Source organism: Macrosteles quadrilineatus, unplaced genomic scaffold (assembly GCF_028750875.1).
Source record: "Macrosteles quadrilineatus isolate MER2022 unplaced genomic scaffold, UCM_ALF_1.0 Scaffold_8__2_contigs__length_117827958, whole genome shotgun sequence".
NCBI classification, from domain to species: Eukaryota; Metazoa; Arthropoda; class Insecta; order Hemiptera; family Cicadellidae; genus Macrosteles; species Macrosteles quadrilineatus.
The window spans coordinates 54956435-54977504 of NW_026542601.1; the positions used below are offsets into that span (position 1 = coordinate 54956435).

The window sequence follows — 21070 nt, forward strand, 5'->3', positions numbered from 1 at the left end:
AGAGCGCGGAGGTTTCTATAACAACAAGTTTCTATAACATAAAAATTATTGTTAAAAGTCGCATTTTGAAAACTTGTCGCAAAAATAAAATATTCTAGAAAGGATGCTTAGTTATATCTATTGATTTCTATTGGTTTTATTAATTGAAATAACGTTACAGAATGATCATTTTAATTGCCTTTAATAATATTAATGTTTATATTATTTTTGAAAGAATTTAAGTCAACATCAATTACTTATTCAACCTTAATATTATTGATATAATTGATTTAACGGTTTCTACACTTTAAACCTTGACCAAACAAACCACAAACATTACATCTTAAATGGTTATAATATATAATGGCAACATATTACCCAACATTTATTTATTTTACCAATTAAAGAGTTTAATTGCCATATTAAATCAGAACTATCAATGCTAGCGCAGGCGGCCGCTCGGTGAGGCGCTCGCGACGATGTACGGGGCAAAAATGTACCGTGACACACTATCGTACATCGGACCGTACATCGGACCGATCTTTTCTTTGATCTTTCGCCAAAAAACCGCCTCCAGAGCGCTCGTCTCCCTGCTCGGCCTGATGTCTTGTTCGGCGTCTTGATCGGTGTACGGACCCGTGACACACTATCGAACATCCTCCCTTCGACCTCCCTTCTCCCTTCTCCCTGCTCGGTTCGGGGTCTTGTTCGGGGAAAAGATCGATAGTGTGTCACCGTCTTTAGTATCAAGCCTGTGCGTTCACAGACAAAGCTTGTACCGGCTAGCAAGCGCTTCCAATTTCCAAAAAAAATATTTTACCTACGTATTGTGGTTTTTTCCTGGAATGTTCAATAACGTAACCAATAGGACAAATATAACATATATGTATTAATTTGATAGACCAACACATTTAATTCAATATTAATTAATTCTTATGGATATTTTAGATAAAACTTTTACTTACTTAAGCATACTTTTACTTGATTTACCAAGAAAATTAAAATTGAATATATCTCATAATATTATTAGCATCTATCTATATATTAATAGGCAAGCATGTTTCTTTAAAACCTTTTTTCTCAGCTCGTGTGCATCGCAGGGAAAATCTACGCATACTGTTGGAAAGATATTTTCCTGTAGATGTGCAGAATGCTTTTAAAAATTAAAATAGGCTAACAAATAAGAACAAAAAATGAATTTGAAAACTTCAAAAAATTAACAAAGACCATATGGGTTGCCATGATGGTGACGAAATAACAACAAAATGTAAACAGAAAATCAAAACAAATGGAAGAAATTCCAATCACATGTTTTTTTTTTACAGTGTGGGGAGAAAATAGAGAAGTCTGTAAATTAATTATTTTTGGTCGAGTTTCGACCACAGGACGACCACTAGTTATAATTAATCAGCTACATCAGGGTGTTAAAAATTCCCTTTGAGTATTTTTTAGGTTTTATTATTGGTCAGAAATTCATTCTGGTGCATCGGTGCATGGATAGGTTGCTTTATGCCAATTCACCCAAAACTTTACTAAAACACTTTCAATTCTCTTGAGGATGTAATTAAACGTGGTTAACTCCATTCTCTTATAAGAAAAAAAACCTCACTTTGCCAATTCCAATTGAGAAAATAGATGGTGTTATTTCCCGAACCTATCCCTACCGCGGTTCATTGCATGAACACCTACTTTCCCTCTAAGAATTTTTAATTCTACATTTTTAATGAAGAACTCATCTTCATCAGTTGAGGAAGATAATGACTCAACCAGAGCTGAGACTACACTGAGCTTAAAATGCAAGCGTTTGTTGTGAACATACAACAGCATTAATTCTCAAGCTCTTGGGACAAACGCTGAAAGTAAGTTACTTGTAACCAGCTTTCTTTGTGAACACACCCCAAGACTGCAATTTTATAATTTCTTTGACAGCATATGTTGTTGCACACAAACCATATATGATTTTAGCATATATATCTTGTAAAATATACATACATATGCTTTGTACACACACAATTTTGCATTGATAATGTTTAACGAAAGTTAAGGTCTATAGTTAAAGTTAAAGGTTAAGGTTAAAGCTATGAAAAATCAAATCCAATTAATTCAAAAAAATAAAAGTCCTTCATTTTAGATCTAAATCCTACGAGTAAAACCACTTTCGCTTGTGTCATGTAGACCACTAGAATTCCAGGAGTAATGCACATACATTAATTATTATTCTTTCAGTATATTAAACATTACATTTTATAGTGCGAAGCTACAGTAGTGTTTTCACCGCAATACACAGTCAGTAAGCCTACGGTAATCAGTTGATTTTCGCTCTATTTGTAGCCCAGAAAGTTTTTTTACAGAATAAAGTGTTTTGTAAAAATTTAGAGCACTCTTACAAAACCCTGTTCTTTCATAAGAGTTTACATACAGTACCTCTAATATGAGTTTCTTCAGTGGCTCTCAGTGAAACTACAGATGGAATATGAAACAGGTTTGGACAGGCACACTGCACTTTCCCAAAATTAATATTAAAGCGCTCAGAATTTTACCTTGAAACCAAGTTTAAATTCCTTTTACATTTTGTGTTAAAATAGTGTACATTAATTAGTGTTGTGGTTTTATGTATGGGTAAAATACACTTTCCAAGTATATTTGATGCTAGTATGTCTGGCAAAAGTATTTAACTCACCAAGGCAGGTTTTAACGGTATACCAAACGATACAGTATCATTGCACTGCCTGTAAATTCAGCCACATCCTAGTATTATAGGGTAATACTGTCATGTTAATTAATATTGATATCGCTTTCAGACATGTCTGCCAAAAGGAGAATATTGTGACATAATTTCTGGATCAGTCACATCCACTGGGTGCTCTGGCAACATAATAAAAGTCAATGAAAGAGGAGAAGCAGAGATAAAAATTTCAAAGTTCGATCCATACAATTCTGCTGATGACGGAGTTGTGGCAATCCACGTTAAATCAGTTAAGGGAAGCGGAGTTGAAATTGAAAGTGGGGGTGGTAACTGAAAAAAAATCTTAGAAATTAACAAGTAATTTCATTCCTTACCTCAATAAAATATGCCGGTAATTGAAAAAAGATTGAGATGTTTGTTTTATTTTAGCCTCAGACTACTATTTAAACTGCTTAAAAAACCCACTTTTAAATACTTTACTTTACTTTATACTTTTCAATCAAATGGCGACCATACAAAGTAGGTATTTTAAGCCAAGTATGAATGGAGATGAGTGTAGAATGAGTGGCAATAATAAGTACTATAATAAATAATAAGTACTAGCAAAGACAAAAGGAAATCTTGACTGTCTGTAATATTACAGCACAATAAAGATAAAATAATCAAATCAAAATTTATTTATTTCGCACAGAAAATCTGTATATAGCGTCACAAGGTTTATAAAACATGATAATACAATTAAAACTAAGCTCTAAAAAAATACTAAAACCAACCAAACAGAATGCCCTAATTTGTTCGGCAACTTGCAAAATCTTTGATAGAGGATAGGGAGCTCGCTCTACTAGTAGGCGTTTGAACGCTCTCCTAAATTTTCGTCTTCCTCCACTTTAAGGGGTTCAGGTTGGGGTTCACGTCCTGTGTTTAGGTAGCTGAATATTGTTTCTGTGCCTGCGAGTGTATTGCATTGGGTGATATTGCCGTTGAAAAAGGTGATAGTTTGAAAAAAACATGGTGGTTTTTTTTATCCACTTATAAAAATCCTACCCACGGCCTATGCACCCCTATATAAATGTTCTATACTATTGTCCAACTACAACTAAGGCTGCAATTGTGGAAAGGTTCCAGAGAACTGTAAAGAATTTGTTATATAGGGAATTTAGTGCTCAGGGGAGTTATAAATGGTTGGATTTACTTCCAAAGTTAATTAGAAAATATAATAATAAGGTGCATAGGTCTATAGGAATGAAGCCTAACCAGTGAGTGTTAAGAATAGTAAATATGTGCACGAGAGGTTGACTTCTAACAGGCAAGTTAAAAAGCCAAGATATTAGGTAGGTGATAGCGTGATGATTTCCAAGTATAAACATGGGTGTTTAGTAAAGGATATATAAATTAGGATAAAAGACCAAATTGGACAGGGGAGCTATTTACAATATCAGAAGTTAAGAATACAAAGCCTGTGACTTATATTTTGAAAGATGAAAATGGCAATATAATCAGGGGAGGGTTCTATACAGAGGAGTTGTTAAAGACCGCAAGTATAAAGACATGTTTTTGGTAGAGAAGGGGATTAGGAGGAAGGGTGATTTTGTTGTATGTCAAATGGCTTGGGTTCTCAAGTATAGCCAGAACCCATACAGCACAGTCCTGTATAATTATAATAGATGTTCATTAGACGTTTCTCATGTCTAATGCCGATATCTATTAGATATTATCACTTTGGACTTCAACATCTAATAAACCTCATCAACGTTTATATGTCACCACGTTTAATAGATGTGTGTTATGTTTAGTGTAGACGTCTATTAGATGTTATTATTCTGACCTAGACATTAATTATACGTCTATTAGACATCTATGTATAAAGATAGCATAAACCTTCCCATGGGGCCTAAAATAAACATAAAAACACAAAATAATAAAGATTTAGTATGATAAGCATAATTATTAGTTGAGTAAATTGATTAAATAGTTCATAAAAACAAATTTTGAAAAAAAAAACCAGACCGAATTTTTTTTGCCCAGACGGGTCTCGAACCCGATACCCTTGACTTATGAGCCTCTTACCTTACCCCTGAGCTATCTGTGATTGTTGATATTGAGAGTTTTCAACGTTCAATTGATCAAAGAGTAGCCGACAGTTGCAATGGCCGCAAAACTTAAAACATTTTTGAAACTACAGTAGGGCCCTACAGTAGGCCTATATAATAATATGATTCTGTTAATCTGTTTAGGCATCAAGTAGTTGAATTGTTTTTCTAGGAGTTAGAGAGGATACCGGTATTTGAATATAGATTATTTAATTACCATTAGATTAGTAATGTTATTATAATTGATTGTTATATGATTAATTAATCTTTCCCCTTCAATTGTTCAACTATTAAAAATCTAGTATCACAACATCATCTGATTACATTTATTATAGATCCAGTTTTCTCCAAACGTCTTATATTCTAATGCCATAGCATTTGTGTTCTTATAAATAAATTTTTATATGTTAAAATGTGTTTTAGAATGTTTTATACTTAAATCTAACAAACGCCCAATCGCAATTTTTTCCTTTGTAGGGCCAACGAATACAAGTTACCGTAGGGCCTACGTTGGCAAGGCATTAAAATTTCCGCCAACCATTTCCCAACACTGTGCTGACCATTTCCTAACGTTGGGCCATCAATGTGTGCTACTTGGGTACAGTGTATAGTGTAGCCTATATATACCTCAAGAATTATCAAATGTTTACATTAAGGGGGGAGGGGGCAGCGTAATTACGTACGCCTCTGGCATATTATTTATAGATGAAAAACTGTATTGTTTGTTAATACTACTCGTCTTTGTTGATAAAATGATATAAAAATACATTCTAAATTATATATTTTTGTAAGCATACTAAATAATATAAGTATAGACATAATTGAGAACTCTTTATCAATAATTAATGCTATGTTTGGTTATAATTTTGTTTGCTAGTTAAATTAATTGTGTTTAGATCACTAAACTAATCTGATGTATATATATCTACGTCTATTAGATGTCTGCGTTAAAATGTCAAATGAACATTCAGACGCAGACATCGTATATACATCCATTATATGTTGATAGATGTATACATGACGTGTGCGACATAACAGCTAATAGACGTTGTAAAGATGTCATCGAATGTAAAACACAATTATTTGATGACATCTTTACAACATCTATTAGCTGTTATGTCGCACACATCATGTATACATATATCAACATATAATGGATGTATATACGATGTCTGCGTCTGAATGTTCATTTGACATTTTAACGCAGAGATCTAATAGACGTAGATATATATATATATACGTGGACATTATATTAACTTAGTATACTTGATCTAGACGTCTAATCGATGTCATGTGCTGTCTGGGAACTCATGGATTTCTGCAAAGGATGTTGCCATTTCACCGCGTCACCATTAGAGACGAAAAGCGAGAAGCAAGAAGTGAGGAGCAAGAGCATGCCCGTGGCCGGGATCGCGCCCGTGTTCTCGTGCAAACCTCGCACTATTTTGAAAATATACAAGGGAATGAATTTGGGGATTTCTAATGTTTATGGAGTTGGACAATAGTATAGAACATTTATATAGGGGTGTATAGGCCGTGGGTAGGATTTTTTAGAAAGTGGATAAAAAACCCACCATGTTTAAGAAAATAAATATTCTTATATTCTATGTTTTTTTCATGGGAGAAACCCTCAAAGTGACTTTAAATTGCCATATTGTACTTACTGTTTTCCTTAAAAGATAGGCTTGCAAGAAGTGTGACAGGATATTTTGAAGGCGGCTCTTAGTTTTTTTTTTTTTTTTTTTTTTTTAAGACAGAAGACCAATTTTGTTTGAAAGCTCTCACAGCCCAAGACTGCCAGTAGATACGACAAGAATGGATATACCAGTCCATAATATGCACTCAAGGTCACACAGGAATCGGTAAACTTAGACAGACCTCTTATTACAAAAATTCCTGAGCTTATAAAGAGTAGACTTAGACTATAGACTTATATTAGTTAGATAGTTACCGAGGCTGAGAATTGATTTAAATTAGGGACTGAAATGGTAATACCGTAGTCGGTAAGTTCTTTTGCACACAAATATTGTAAAGAAAATTAACTTTTTGTGTCGGAAGTATCTAAAGTATTTTGGCCTGTACTTAGATTTTTCCTCTAGTGGTTTACCACGTATGTCATACACTTGGCCTTTCTCATTGGTTGCTTGGTTTAACAGTTTACAATTCAACACACAATTTTTTTTATGTTCACTAAACATTGAGTTTAACATATATATAATAACATACTTATATACATAGCTCAAGGAAATCATTTACAGCATATCAAACGTAATAGCTATTTACATTACAAGAGTAGTAAGAGCGTTTTTACATCACGCAGGTGAATGTTGTGCAACGAGCGGAAGCGAGTTGCATAATTCACCTAAGAGATGTAAACACGCTCTTGCGTAACGTGTAACGTACAAGATTTTACCTGACCCGACAATATACATGGGGTTACGTACGATATTTTTCATTATTCATTTCCCTCATCGTCTACGGTAACAGTAACCTTCTTTTACAAACAAAAGCTAGGTTAGGAAAATACTTAAAAGCATAACAATACCATTCAAGCGCACAGCTGATTTCTAGCGTTGAACGTCGTTGGCTCCATAGAGGTATATTTTTTAAGTTAAGCACTCAATGTTATTTAAATGGGTTTCATTACATCACCGAGTGAGTTTTTTCAACTTTACATCACTCGAGAAGTAAGGAAGTTGTATACATCACGCTTGGGATAGGGAAGTTTAACATGGCGGGTAGGTAAAAGCTTAAATGTCCTGTTTCTTTCACGTGGGCAGACATAAGAGCAAAAGCACAATGTAAACAATGTAACTAACTGCACCACTGGCCAGACTTGTAGGTTGGCATGAATGGTAGATATGACATCCACTTGCACCTGTAAAGTGAGAAATATTTCAGTAATTGAAATTTTATCTTTATTGCGTTCTATCTAAGTACCGGTAGATCAAGTAATTTCTATGCTATATCCATAACTGTCCTTGAACCGTCTACTGTAGTAGTTGAATACATCCAGTAATAGCTGTTTGTTAATAGTAGCAAATTAATAAGCATTTTGATAGCTAACTTATTAGCTAACAACTAGCGGGAGGGTTGAGATATTTTGTAGAATGATTTTAAACATTTTCACACACACACAGATATTCAGCAAAATCTGGTTCGACACAAACTTTCTTTAATGAAACATTTTACTATTGTTATTTGAGACACTAATGTTATCAATGTAAAAAAAACATCAATAAACAACCAACATACTGGTTCATACTGTTATACTCGCCTTTGGCTCAATGCCCGACCGAGGCCTTTTAATAGTAGACATAATGAGAAATGATCCCGGCACATGATGAGACATGATGTTGTCCGGGAATTTTCATTCTGTGTTAAAAACCAACCATAACTTGACAGTTTCAAAGTATTTCTCATGAGACTTGTTTGTGGGGAATAACAAACAACTATAATGTAACTTAGATATACTTTAAGTTCTTCCAGCTATTATGTGTAAAATTCTCAAAACAGATATTCCAATCACCTCTTGACAAGCCCCATGCCCACAGGGAAGTCATAAGTACTGGATTCATGCTCTCCACTAGATGTCTCCAACTTCATCTGTTCAGCCCATGCAGTCAATCCCCTCTCTTTGGGCGTACCTATATAGGAAACTCAAAAATTATAATATTTTTGTTTAAGAGATTTCTTGTACGCACAAAAAGCCAACCAAAATGTTTACAATACATCCTACTTCACACAGTAGAATCTTTAACTATTGATATAGACATTCCGCATCCATGTGTTAAAGTTGTCATCATATGAATATTTTTGTTTTGAAAATAGACAGTTGAAATGAGCCACAAACATATTGAAACTGATATAAATTACTGAATTCGTCGCATATGCAGACTTTTTAACCAAAAGTCAAATCGATATAGGATGATTTATCATGAGAGTTTCAGTGTCTTTTATGTCACGCCCTTCCAGAAACAAAAAATCTATACTGTAAGCCGTTTTTTGTTAACGCGACTCCTCCCTTATTTGTGGACCAATTTCAACGTTTAATTAAGGTGTCAAAAGATTCGTCTCAATATGAAGTTTTGCAATAAGGTTTTAGAATTTTAAAATTTCTACTCTTAAGGGTGTGAGACCCTCTCAAAGATCGGGTTTTCCCCATAAGAAATACATAGAACAAATTTAAAAACAAAAACAGAGTTTATAAAAAGAAACTCATTAGCTTGTTTGGTGTAAATACTAATGTTTGTAATATTCAGTAGGTTAAGACCAAGTTAAACAGTTTATCAGTTTTGTTGGAAGAACAGAAAATGCCTCAAGCTCAAAGAAGAAATATTGAAAACGGGAGGAGGGGACAATTAATAATAAGATATCTTATGCGTATAAGGAGAGTAGAGAAAGAGAGGTCTGTTCTAACAGATACTCATCCAGATACACATTCACTTGGTGAGATGAATAATATTTGCCAGTTCTGCTATGCAACACACTGAGTACTAGTGACAGTAATGACGCCACCCAGTGCGTTGCTTATCATGAACGTTAGTGGGGCCGTCTTTAAATGCCCTTACCCTTACCCACTTGTGTACCATTCCGTCACTCTTAAATGTTCTCGCAATACACTTCAATAATTTTTCGATGAATTTCAATAAATAAATTTTCGATAATTTTTTGAATGGCTTTCACACCTTAAGCAGTTAAAAATCTAATTACAGCACGCAATTCACGGCGGCAGTCTCAATTGGCGGCACCATTTTGAATGCTCAAAACCGGATGTAAACACGGCTGATTTTTGCCAAATTTCCTGTGCAGGCTTGCCAATAGATGCACATTCACAGCGCAAATGTCCAAAATGCCAATCGCAGCGCTGGAACGGAGAAATTTAAAAACGGAACTTACTTAAAAAAACATGCCTCGTATATACAGGGTGTTTCAGAATTAGTGTCGGATATTTTAGGGTATTATTCCTGGGTAAGAAACATATCCAAATATCATATTTAAACAGTCCGGAAGTCTTTATTTACTCAAACAGCCGCCATTTTGTTTTTTCCCTTTAATATTTTTTTTAAAGAGAATGGTAAAACATACGGAATTGAAATCTTGCACAAACATTTCTAACTACTAGGCAAAGCTACAAAAAAATTATGAAAATTTTCCAAATACATAAAACAAAATGGCGGACATTTAACATTTTGTTTCTTAAATAACTCAAAAACCGTTGATTTTATGACAGTTTTACAAGGATAACTTTTTTTAGGTAATTTTATTACAAATCGATTGACACCTTAATTTTTACAATTGGACATATATTAACTGAGATATAGCAGTTTTAGTGATACGTGACCACTGGAGGTTAGTTGTAGTGCATGCGGAGCCATACGTTGTGGCAGACTTTAGCTGCATGGCGCCGCATGCACTACAACTAACCTCCAGTGGTCACGTATCACTAAAACTGCTATATCTCAGTTAATATATGTCCAATTGTAAAAATTAAGGTGTCAATCAATTTGTAATAAAATTACCTAAAAAAAGTTATACTTGTAAAATTGTCATAAAATCAACGGTTTTTGAGTTATTTAAGAAACAAAATGTTAAATGTCCGCCATTTTGTTTTATGTATTTGGAAAATTTTCATAATTGTTTTGTAGCTTTGCCTAGTAGTCAGAAATGTTTGTGCAAGATTTCAATTCCGTATGTTTTACCATTCTCTTAAAAAAAAATATTAAAGGGAAAAAACAAAATGGCGGCTGTTTGAGTAAATAAAGACTTCCGGACTGTTTAAATATGATATTTGGATATGTTTCTTACCCAGGAATAATACCCTAAAATATCCGACACTAATTCTGAAACACCCTGTATATGTACAGGGTGATCCCTGTATAATATACAGGGTGATTGATATAAGTGTGCCAGCCGTTTTATTCGAAAACCATAAGAGATATCAAAAAAAGTTAAATGGTAAGTGCCTTGGACTTTTTTATTAAAAAATTGTAGTAAAGTCGAAAAAATTATTTTAGCCGCCATTTTTCCAATATGGCCGACAACTTTGATTTTTCTTATGGAACACCCTGTATTTTATGATGTATTCTGGTAGAAAATGTAATTTTAAGACGATTTTATTCTTGTGATTTTTTCATAAACCTAACCGTTTCAAAGATAATAATGGTTTGTTGTGAAATTTTGAATGGTTTTCGAATAAAACAGCTGGCATGCTTGCTTAGGCCTGTATCGAAACTCTTTCTCATGCAAAAATTTCAAAACTTTATCCATTATTATCTTTGAAACGGTTAAGTTTATGAAAAAAATCACAAGAATAAAATCGTCTTAAAATCACATTTTCTACCAGAATACATCATAAAATAAATTTACAGGATGTTCTATAAGAAAAATCAAAGTTGGCGGCCATATTGGAAAAATGGCGGCTAAAATAATTTTTTTGACTTAACTACAAGTTTTTAAATAGAAAATCCAAGGCACTTACCATTTAACTTTTTTTGATATCTCTTATAGTTTGCGAATAAAACGGCTGGCACACTTATATCAATCACCCTGTATACTGGGTGTCCAAAACCACCCGTACACCCCTTTCAAAACGATGGAAACATTTTCTTAGAAACCAAAAATAATACAGAACTAGCTACATTGGGTACGGTCCACGAAATGGTGATAATTTCAAATCCAAAATCACACCGGAAGTGGCTTTTTCAGACCGGAAGTTGACTTTTTGAAATGTAAGCTACCAATTTTGATTACAGAATCGGATTCTACGTTGAAAAATACATAACTTTTGTATAAAACATTTTTTGAAAACAACTAGTTTTCTACCTCTATTCTCCTATTAAAGTCAATAATTTTGGGTCATTCATCTGCCAAAGTTGCTTGAAACAATAATAGAGAAAAACAAATAATAAAGATTACATAAAGACCTGTGATAAATAGAATCAGCTGTTCATTGTAAACATTATATTAATTGAGTAACAGCTGGTCTACACATTGCTTAGTATCATTTTATTTAAAAAATCATTTATTTTTAAATTAAAATGTACAAATGTAAAAACAAATGATTTAAACAAAAATTAAATTAAGCAATGTGTAGACCAGCTGTTACTCAATTACTAAGGTGTTTACAATAAACAGCTGATTCTATTCTTCATATGTCTTTATGTAATCTTTGTTATTTGTTTTTCTCTATTATTGTTTTGAGTAACTTTGACAGACAATGACTCAAAATTATTGACTTTAATTTGGGGATTAGAGGTAGAAAACAAGTTTTTTCAAAAACTGTTTTAGATAAAAGCTATGTATTTTTTAACGTAGAATCCGATTCTTTAATAAAAATTGGTAGTTTATATTTAAAAAAAGTCAACTTCCGGTCTCAAAAAGCCACTTCCGGTGTGATTTTGAATTTGAAAATATCACCATTTGGTCGACCGTGCCCAATTTATCTAGTTCTGTGTTATTAGTTGTTTGTAAGAAAAGGTTTCCTTCATTTTTAAAGGGGTGTACGGGTGGTTTTGGACACCCGGTATACAATATATTTATACAGGGTGTCACAAAAAAGTGTGATGGGCTAGGGCTATACAGGACCTAATTCTGCATGCAAAAATAAGTCAAAAATGAAGAATAAAATTTTTTCGGCTTAGTTTAGCCGTAATCCGCCATTTTGTTTTTTGGGGAAAATATTTATTATTTCAAAATCCCTTATAGATATTTTTACGAAACTTGGCAAAATTGTTTAAACTATAGTAAGTAACATTTATAAAAAATTATTATTTTAACTTTCCAAATTTCAAAATGGTGGCCGTTTGAATTTTTTAATGCCAAATTTCATGAAAACCGGTACCTAAATCAAAATTTTGTAAGACACAAAAGTTTTAGTATTTATTATGACAAATCCAACAAAACAAAAATGAATAAAATCGGTTCATAAATAAAGAAGCCGTGTTTATTTTAGTAATTTAGACTGAAATTAAATTATTAATATTAAAATGTATTAAATGTAATGTAATAGTTTATGTAACGTATTAAGTAATTACAGTCTAAATTACTAAAATAAACACAGCTTCTTTATTTATGAACCGATTTTATTCATTTTTGTTTTGTTGGATTTGTTATAGTAAATACTAAAACTTTTGTGTCTTACAAGACTTTGATTTAGGTACCGGTTTTCATGAAATTTGGCATTAAAAAATTCAAACCTCCGCCATTTTGAAATTTGGAAAGTTAAAATAATAATTTTTTTTATAAATGTTACTTACTATAGTTTAAACAATTTTGCCAAGTTTCGTAAAAATATCTCAAAGGGATTTTGAAATAATAAATATTTTCCCCAAAAAACAAAATGGCGGATCACGGCTAAACTAAGCCGAAATCTAAAAACTTTTATTCTTCATTTTTGACTTATTTTTGCATGTAGAATCAGGTCCTGTATAGCCCATCACACTTTTTTGTGACACCCTGTATATGAATTTGAACGGATGGTGTTTTTGGCTTCTAGGGACATCAAAATGAAAAATTAAAATCGGTCCCGGGTCTAAAGTCTTAACATGATACCTACGGTAATATTCCCTATATGATACCAGGATTACACACAAACCTCCTGATAGTTGTCAGGGGAGCACCTTAGCACCCTGCTACAGCTGTTGTATAGTAACACATGTAATCACATGATCTTGTTATAATAATCTATATATATAAAAGGCAAAGCCCTCACTGACTGACTGACTCACTCACTCACTCATCACTAATTCTCCCACTTCCCATTTACCTAGGAGGCTGAAATTTGGTACATTGATTCTTTAGGCATTAAATAGGAAAACTAAATAGTTTTTATTCTGATCGGACTCTCGGGCTCCGCCCCAGTGGCTCTGGAGTTTCCCATGTTAACCTTTTAAGTACTCATATTTAAATGGAATTAATGAATCTTAACAGCTGTTTCAATTAAACAAGTTGGTTCTGTTCTATAATGTGCAATAGCATTAAAGTTACGAGGATTACCAACAGGGTGCAGCACTATTATTTTTTTTTTATTTATGACAGCTAATTTGTAACCAAAAGGTGAGTGAGCGTAGCGAACGAACTTCAACCTGGAGGCGAGTTAGCGTAGCGAACGAGCTAACCTGAAGTAAAGTGAGCGCAGCGAACGAGCTCCAACCTAACGACCTAACGAGTTCAACCAGGACGTGATTGAACCATGCGAACGAGCTTATCTTGAAAATTAAGAAGTTAAACGGGGCAAAGCCCGCGGGTACAGCTAGTTCTCAATAAATGTAATGCTTTTGTATAAAGATTTTTGAATCCTCCTTTGATTAACAAAATGCAATACGATAAGTCTAGGGCAATACAAAATGCTCCATGAGAAATAAGTCTGCTTTTAAGCCCCGACATAACACTTTTTTATCGACTCCAAAATTTACCTCTAACAGTAAGATTTTTGTTTGAAATTTTCCAGCTGTGATTTACACAAGACCTTAGGTGATCAAGTGTTAAAATAAACATCTGATACAGTTTACTTTACAAATAGTAAAATATTTTTGAAATTTGACTTTGCTATTTTGATTTACTAAGGGACATATTAAGAGAGTATGTATTCTAAAAAGCAAAATCTTAACTTGTTTGGAAAAAACTGGATGCATACTATAAAGTGCACTAATAATATTTTAAAGATTTTAGAAGTTACCAGGAATCACATTATCCAGGAAGCAGCCAATGAGTCCTCCTACAAGGATACTTGTACTGAGCAGGACTGTCAGGACACTGTCCAGGATCTCATTGCCTGTCTGGATGGCTCCTGGATTGGCAACCATCCATTTGGGCAAAACCTGCAGAACAAACCAAGAGTTTCATTATATAGGCCTAGCATGAGTATAAGATTATGAAATTGGTGGGTACCGGTATATTCATTATACTTAAAAACAGTATCAGTTATCAGGTATCTTGGAATCAAAACATATTATATAAGCTGTTATGGTATTGGTAATCTTGTAAATCCTACTAATATTATAAGTCTCAAAGTTTGGATGTATGGATGGATGGATGGATGTTTATGGCAAGTAAACGTAAAACATACTAAACTGGCAGGGTTGAAATTTGGTATGATGATAGCTCACACTCCCAATTAACCTAAAGACATATTCTTATCTAAAAAATCCTTACCTGCTCCACCCCAGGGGCTCTAGAGTTTCCCCTAACCTTATGAGTATCTATAATATTAAAACGAAACAGGGTTTTTTTATTTCACGATTCTAAATCAACCACTTGACGGATTTTCATGATTTTTGTGTTAAAAGAAAGATAATTTTGAGAACTAGGGAATGTCGAAGCCATAATTTTGGTTTAGGATTTCAGTTTTTTAGAAATTAAGTTTTATTTTTTTTTAAGTCTAGCAGCCGACGCTAGCAATTTAAAGTATTTTCAATGCTGGTTTAACTAACAGCTGGTTTATAACTGTCATTGAAATGTTTATGTTACAAGTTGTTTGTTTAAAAAAATATTGTTGTTTGCCTACATACTATTTCACTTTAAAATGTAGGTAGTTTTCCCCTACCGTGAAGGATCTGCGTTATCACGAAATGTGTTATTTTGAACTAAACATCTCAAACACTTGCGTTTAATCAAGTTTTGTCATAAATGTAATCTGTGTAAGTATTTAGTTTATGCATTGCAAATTTCAACTCATATTTGGGAAATATTTTTTCAGCAGCTTATCGCTTAATTGTTTAAGATATAAGTGGTTTACGTGTTGATACTTCTTTTTCTGTATGTTTCAATGTGAGTATGTTGACATAAAAAAATTTTGGTTAGTAATGAAAGCGTCAATCGGTGTAGTAGGTCTCTATAAAACAAAGTTGAAGAAACCATACCACTATCCCCGTAGTAGTGATGATTCAGAAACTTGGACACTGACCAAAGAACCTGAAGTGCAAATAAAACTCATTATGAATTGACCTAAGGATAGGTTTTAATAAACTCTGAAGTCAAGTAAAGATTTGGAACATACAAATACAAAATGTAAATAGTAAACAAAGAACAACTGTGAGACAATAAAGAAATTCATAAATACAGGGTGTTTATAAAAAAACTTTACAACTTTAAACAATCATAAAACCTTTATTTTTTCACTTACAGCTATGAAACAAAAATTAAAATTTAGGAAATTTTCTCAAGTTTTATTTACATGATAAGAAGTTTACCTAACTTCAATGTGTTTCCCGTTGTTTGCTCGCAAAAAATCAAGTCGACATTCCAGTTCTGACCAAACACGACGCAAAATTGAATGATCTATTTCATCAAACGCTCTCCTGATCCTTTCTCTTAGTTCTTCTTTGTTGTCCACTTTACTAGCGTAGACACGATTCTTAACAAAACCCCAAACAAAAAAGTCACATGGAGTTATATCTGGTGACCTAGGAGGCCAAGGTGTTGGCCCACCACGGCCAATCCAACGATTTGGGAATTTTTGATCCAAACAATCCCGAACAAACCTCTTCCAGTGCGGGGGAGCCCTCATTGTGGGTCTTGAAGGAGGATTCCTATTATATCTTGTCCGAAATCTCCGTTGAACAACAACATCAGATTTCGTTTCAATGAACCACTCCACACACTGCGCTTTGATTCGTGCTTCCATTGCGATGCTAATGAGACTTTTCAATTATTTGTTTTTGTTTACCAAACAACAATGTAAGGCCATCAGCTGATTGAACTGCCAGCTGATTAAAACTTTTTGAGCAGCCCTTTCATGTGGTGTCAATAGGAAACGTTTATGTCCCATGGATCATGAATGGGAGAATGTTAAAGTTGTAAAGTTTTTTTATAAACACCCTGTACAATAAGGAATAATAACAGTTCATATGTATAAAAATATTATCACATTCTTCCCACCCTAAAACGAGACGTAGTCTTTTAGATAGTAAGGTCTTTGCCGTATACGCTGTGGATGCGTTTTGGAAGGCACTGAACTTGAGTCTTTGCAAGAACTGTTTGCATGTCCAACTGGTACATTCGTGTCACTTAATGTCCCACTAGAATCATTTTCGTCTTGTTCTTGATCAAATGAAACCTCCGGTTCTTGAATAACTTGTTCATTTCCATCTGTTTCTGGCAATTGGTAGTCTGTTTCTAAAGATGATTGTCCAAGTGCTGGGGCCAGATCTCTTATGGATACTGTCTTCTCTTGTCCATTTGGGAGTTTCACATGAGCATAACCTGGATTTGCTTGAATAAGTTCTACCTCTTCTACAAGTGAGTCATACTTGCTGGATCTGTTGTGCCTTCTCAACAGTACTGGGCCGGGTTGTGGCAGCCAGCTTGGAACTGAACCTCCATAATACGATATTCTGGGGTGCTTAAACATCAGTTCATGAGGTGTTGTATTGGTTGATGTACATAATAATGATCTTATTGAGTGAAGTGCTTCAGGAAGAACTGATTCCCAATACTTTACGGATAGGTCTTGGGTTCTGAGAGCAAGCATAACAGTCTTCCATATAGTGCCATTGAATCTCTCTACTTGGCCATTCCCTCTAGGATTATAAGCAGAAGAGTGGCTTGACGCAACACCATGAGTTTGTAAGAAAGACTTTAATTCGTTTGACATTAATGACGTTCCTCGGTCTGAATGAATGAATGAAGGCATACCAAAAATTGTAAACATTTCTTTCAGTTTCTCAATCACGGTACTGGAAGTCATGTCTCTACAGGGGAAAGCAAATGGATATCGTGAATACTCGTCTACAACAGTTAATATGTATTTATTTTGTGTAGCACTTGGAATTAATTGGTCCTTTAAAGTCTAAGTTTAGTCGCTCAAAAGGTGCTGTAGCTTTGATTAACGTACCTTCATATTTACAAAACCTAGGCTTAAGTTCAGCACAAATTCGACATTGAGCTATAGTACGACGAACTTCTTCCAGTGAAAAAGGTAAGTTTTTCGATCTAATCCAGTGGTAAAATCTTGTCACTCCCGGGTGACACAGGCTCGTGTGGATATCATTTAAGTTTGGACGACCACAAATCGTTCCACACAATCGTGACATTGTGTCTGCAACTCCATTTTCCTTGCCTGGTCGATATACGATATCATACTTGAAACTGAAACAAGACAGTTCTAAACGCCAACGTTGTACCTTTTCATTCTTTATTTTTCCAAATCTTTTATTGTCAAACATGAAAGAAACTGATCTTTGGTCTGTAATTAGTAGGAATGGCCGGCCAATAAGATAGTGTCTCCACTTCTTAAGAGATTCTACGATTGCTTGAGCTTCTTTTTCAACAGAAGAATGGTTCTTTTCAGATTTTGATAATGTTTTAGAATAAAAAGCTACTGGACGTCCTGCTTGTGACAAGGTTTAGCCGATTGAAAACTCAGATGCATCGGTCTCAACTGTAAATGGTATGTCATTTTGGATTGGGGCTTTAGTTGCAGTTACTATTTCATTTTTCAATTTGTATTTGATGGTAAGCACTCTTAAGGTCAATAGTGCTAAAAAGGATAGGTTTTAATAAACTCTGAAGTCAAGTAAAGATTTGTAACATACAAATACAAAATGTAAATAGTAAACAAAGAACAACTGTGAGACATTAAAGAAATTCATAAATACAATAAGGAATAACAGTTCATATGTATAAAAATATTATCACAGAACCGAAAAACCTTAATGCTGGGTTAGATAATAAAGTGCAAAGAAAATATACAGACCAGTTCAAGATAACGGCCCGGAGGTCGAAATAAAAAAGAACAGAGAGCTAAGAGAAATGTGTCAACACCCAAATATAGGGATGCTTTCCAGAAGTAGGTAAAGCTTGGATGGACAGGCTCTGCATAAACTTTTAAAAAGTATTCCAAGGAGTACCACACGATAGGCGGGAAATATCAAGTTATATAATGCATCCTCAGACTGGAATCTAAATTTTGAAGAGGCAGGTGATAGAAGAGAATCCTCATAAAAGTTTCAGTGGTCACGGAGGTAAGATAAGGTACGGCATATCGCCATATTTTAGGTCTATATTCGAATGGAATAAATAGGTGGTCACATTACATTTGTTTATGAGGTGATCTTGCCCATTAAAACTGCCAGAATTTGTGTCTATGCGTGTAAACTAGATGTTCTGAATTATTCCGTTTTAGTTGACAACTCGATTCCTGTAAGTAGGACGGGCCACCAGCTCGTTCATGTTTAAAAGGAATTAAAGAATTCTGTCAGTTGTTTCAACTGCACAAGTTGGTTCTATGATATTAAATAGCAATTAGGTGCAGCACTATATTTTTTGCATTTATGATAACAGCTAATGAACCAACTAGCAACAAAAATATGTGGTACACAATGAAAACTTTACATATTTCTATGGTTTAGGTGCAGTGGTAGAACATTATGGCTATGGTTTTTTTTTTGTCCTAAGACGCTAGGTACGAGCCCGGAATTGTTTTTCACATTACTTCAGGCTAGACCTAAGGGTTGCGGCATTATCACATAGATAAAAACCATTGGTGATTTGGCGGGATTTGAACCCAGGACCTCTGGAACCGAAGTCCAGCGCTCTAACCACTAGACCAGCTCTTTCCCCATTATGGCTATGGTACCTATATGTGCTATACACTATCCTCCTCCTCCCCCATAACTGCAAAAAGCATTTTCTACTTATATGCCAACCTCATATGAAAGGCGGGTACCGGTACTCTGCTAGTAAATCATGTTTACACGGAACTACTGAGCAGTAAGTTCAATTAAATGGTATATTTCCAGCAGTTCTACCAAAAATCTCAATGAGGTGACAGGTTTTTATTCCATGTAGATTAATGGAAATGAATAATCTAACTGCATCTATATTGTACAGTTAACATAAGTTAGCAATTAACTGACCTAATATTTTTGTTTTGTTGCATTACTGTATATAAAATTATTACGTATTGGTATTTTTACTTTGTTTCCTTACCAAAGAAAAGAACATTGAGAAGCCAATGATGTACAAGTTTCTGGAAGAATTCAGTTCGACATACTGCAAAGCGGATAGTCCTAGAACATAGATGCCGAATTCAGTGTTTTGGAAAGTTAAAAAATTAAATAATTAAGAATCATAGGTAATCGCCGCATTTGCATATTTGAAATTATCTAAGTATTTAAAATTAGTCAAAATAACCTATAGTATAAAGAAGAATGCAGAGAATAGTATGACATTATGTTACAAACTACCATACCCTTGCTTAGCAATTAATGGCGGTAGTACGTGTATATATATGGGGGAGATCTGTGCAGATACAAAGCTGTATGATATAGCTAGACATCTAATATTTACTTAAAAAACAAATACTTATATCAATCACTTCTTGTAGTAAAATTCTTTTCTTTATATACAGATTATATATCATACCTTTTTTGTATCATACCTTATAGTATACATAAGTCACAACTTAAATTCGTGCGTGTTTAAATACAATAACAATTTAATTTAATTTGAAAAGATTAACTTATTTTGAAGTGTTGATCTACTTACTTTCAACTCTTCTACTTATATTTGAATTCAATATAGATCAATTTATAATCTGACAACATAACATATAACGATAACATCTATTACTTTATATTTTGGATATGGTACAAAAAAGTTATTTTACCCTATTTCTCCAATTTTAGTCAAACCCCTTTACCTGTTATACAAAATTTACAAATAAAGATCAATTAATCAATCAATTTTCTTTATTGAGATTTCTTTATGAAATACAATAGTGTCATATACATGGATTATAATTTGAATTTTCATCTTGCTTAACAATTTTGATCAAAGAATTCCTTGAAATGGCAAGCTATGAGCAAAACTGAACTAAACCTTTACTAACCTTTAGACCAGCAAAGGTCTTGCCGTTATTAATTTAATTAATTAAATAGCTTTGAAAGCGTGTAGGACCGTTTGGATAACACCCTGTTAGGCAGAGCCTAACAGAGAAAATGCTAATACCAATGATTTTTGGTAAATCTACACACTCTGAGATTCATTTTGATGTGCCATAGGCCTATGCTAAAATATTTATTTGGTCTTAAGCCATAACCACAAATTTGACTGTATCACCCATCACCTTAATAATATAACAGATGTGCTGAAATGACCTCATCTATATATATAAAATCCAATGTATGTTTGTTTGTCCTTTATGGACTCCGAAACCGGTCGACAAATTGTGATGAAACTTTCAGGCATTATTAAGCATTATTCAAGGATGGTTTGGTTTGTGTGGTGTTTGGTGAAGATCCTTCAAAAGGCTCCAAACTGAGTAAGCGTAGCAAACGAACTTCAACCAGGACATGGTTGAGCCATGCAAACA

General features: G+C 33.9%; 2 protein-coding genes across 3 annotated transcripts in view; one reads left to right on the forward strand and one right to left on the reverse strand.

Annotated features, from left to right (window-relative positions):
- The window catches only part of LOC128999747 (alpha-amylase 4N-like), a 67527-nt gene extending 64456 nt beyond the window's left edge, over positions 1 to 3071 (forward strand). Inside the window, exon 11 of the mRNA XM_054426406.1 lies at positions 2781 to 3071. Within this exon, the coding sequence (XP_054282381.1) occupies positions 2781 to 2999 (219 nt within the window). The 3' untranslated portion in view covers positions 3000 to 3071. The remainder of the gene's footprint in view (positions 1 to 2780) is intronic.
- Positions 3072 to 6918: 3847 nt separating this feature from the next.
- The window catches only part of LOC129001161 (solute carrier family 23 member 1), a 49944-nt gene continuing 35792 nt past the window's right edge, over positions 6919 to 21070 (reverse strand). For both annotated transcript variants that reach the window (XM_054428372.1, XM_054428373.1), the window contains exons 11-14: positions 19687 to 19766; positions 14435 to 14576; positions 8285 to 8402; positions 6919 to 7633 (exon numbers count right to left, since the gene is read on the reverse strand). In XM_054428372.1, the coding sequence (XP_054284347.1) occupies positions 7570 to 7633; positions 8285 to 8402; positions 14435 to 14576; positions 19687 to 19766 (404 nt within the window). In that variant the 3' untranslated portion in view covers positions 6919 to 7569. The remainder of the gene's footprint in view (positions 7634 to 8284; positions 8403 to 14434; positions 14577 to 19686; positions 19767 to 21070) is intronic.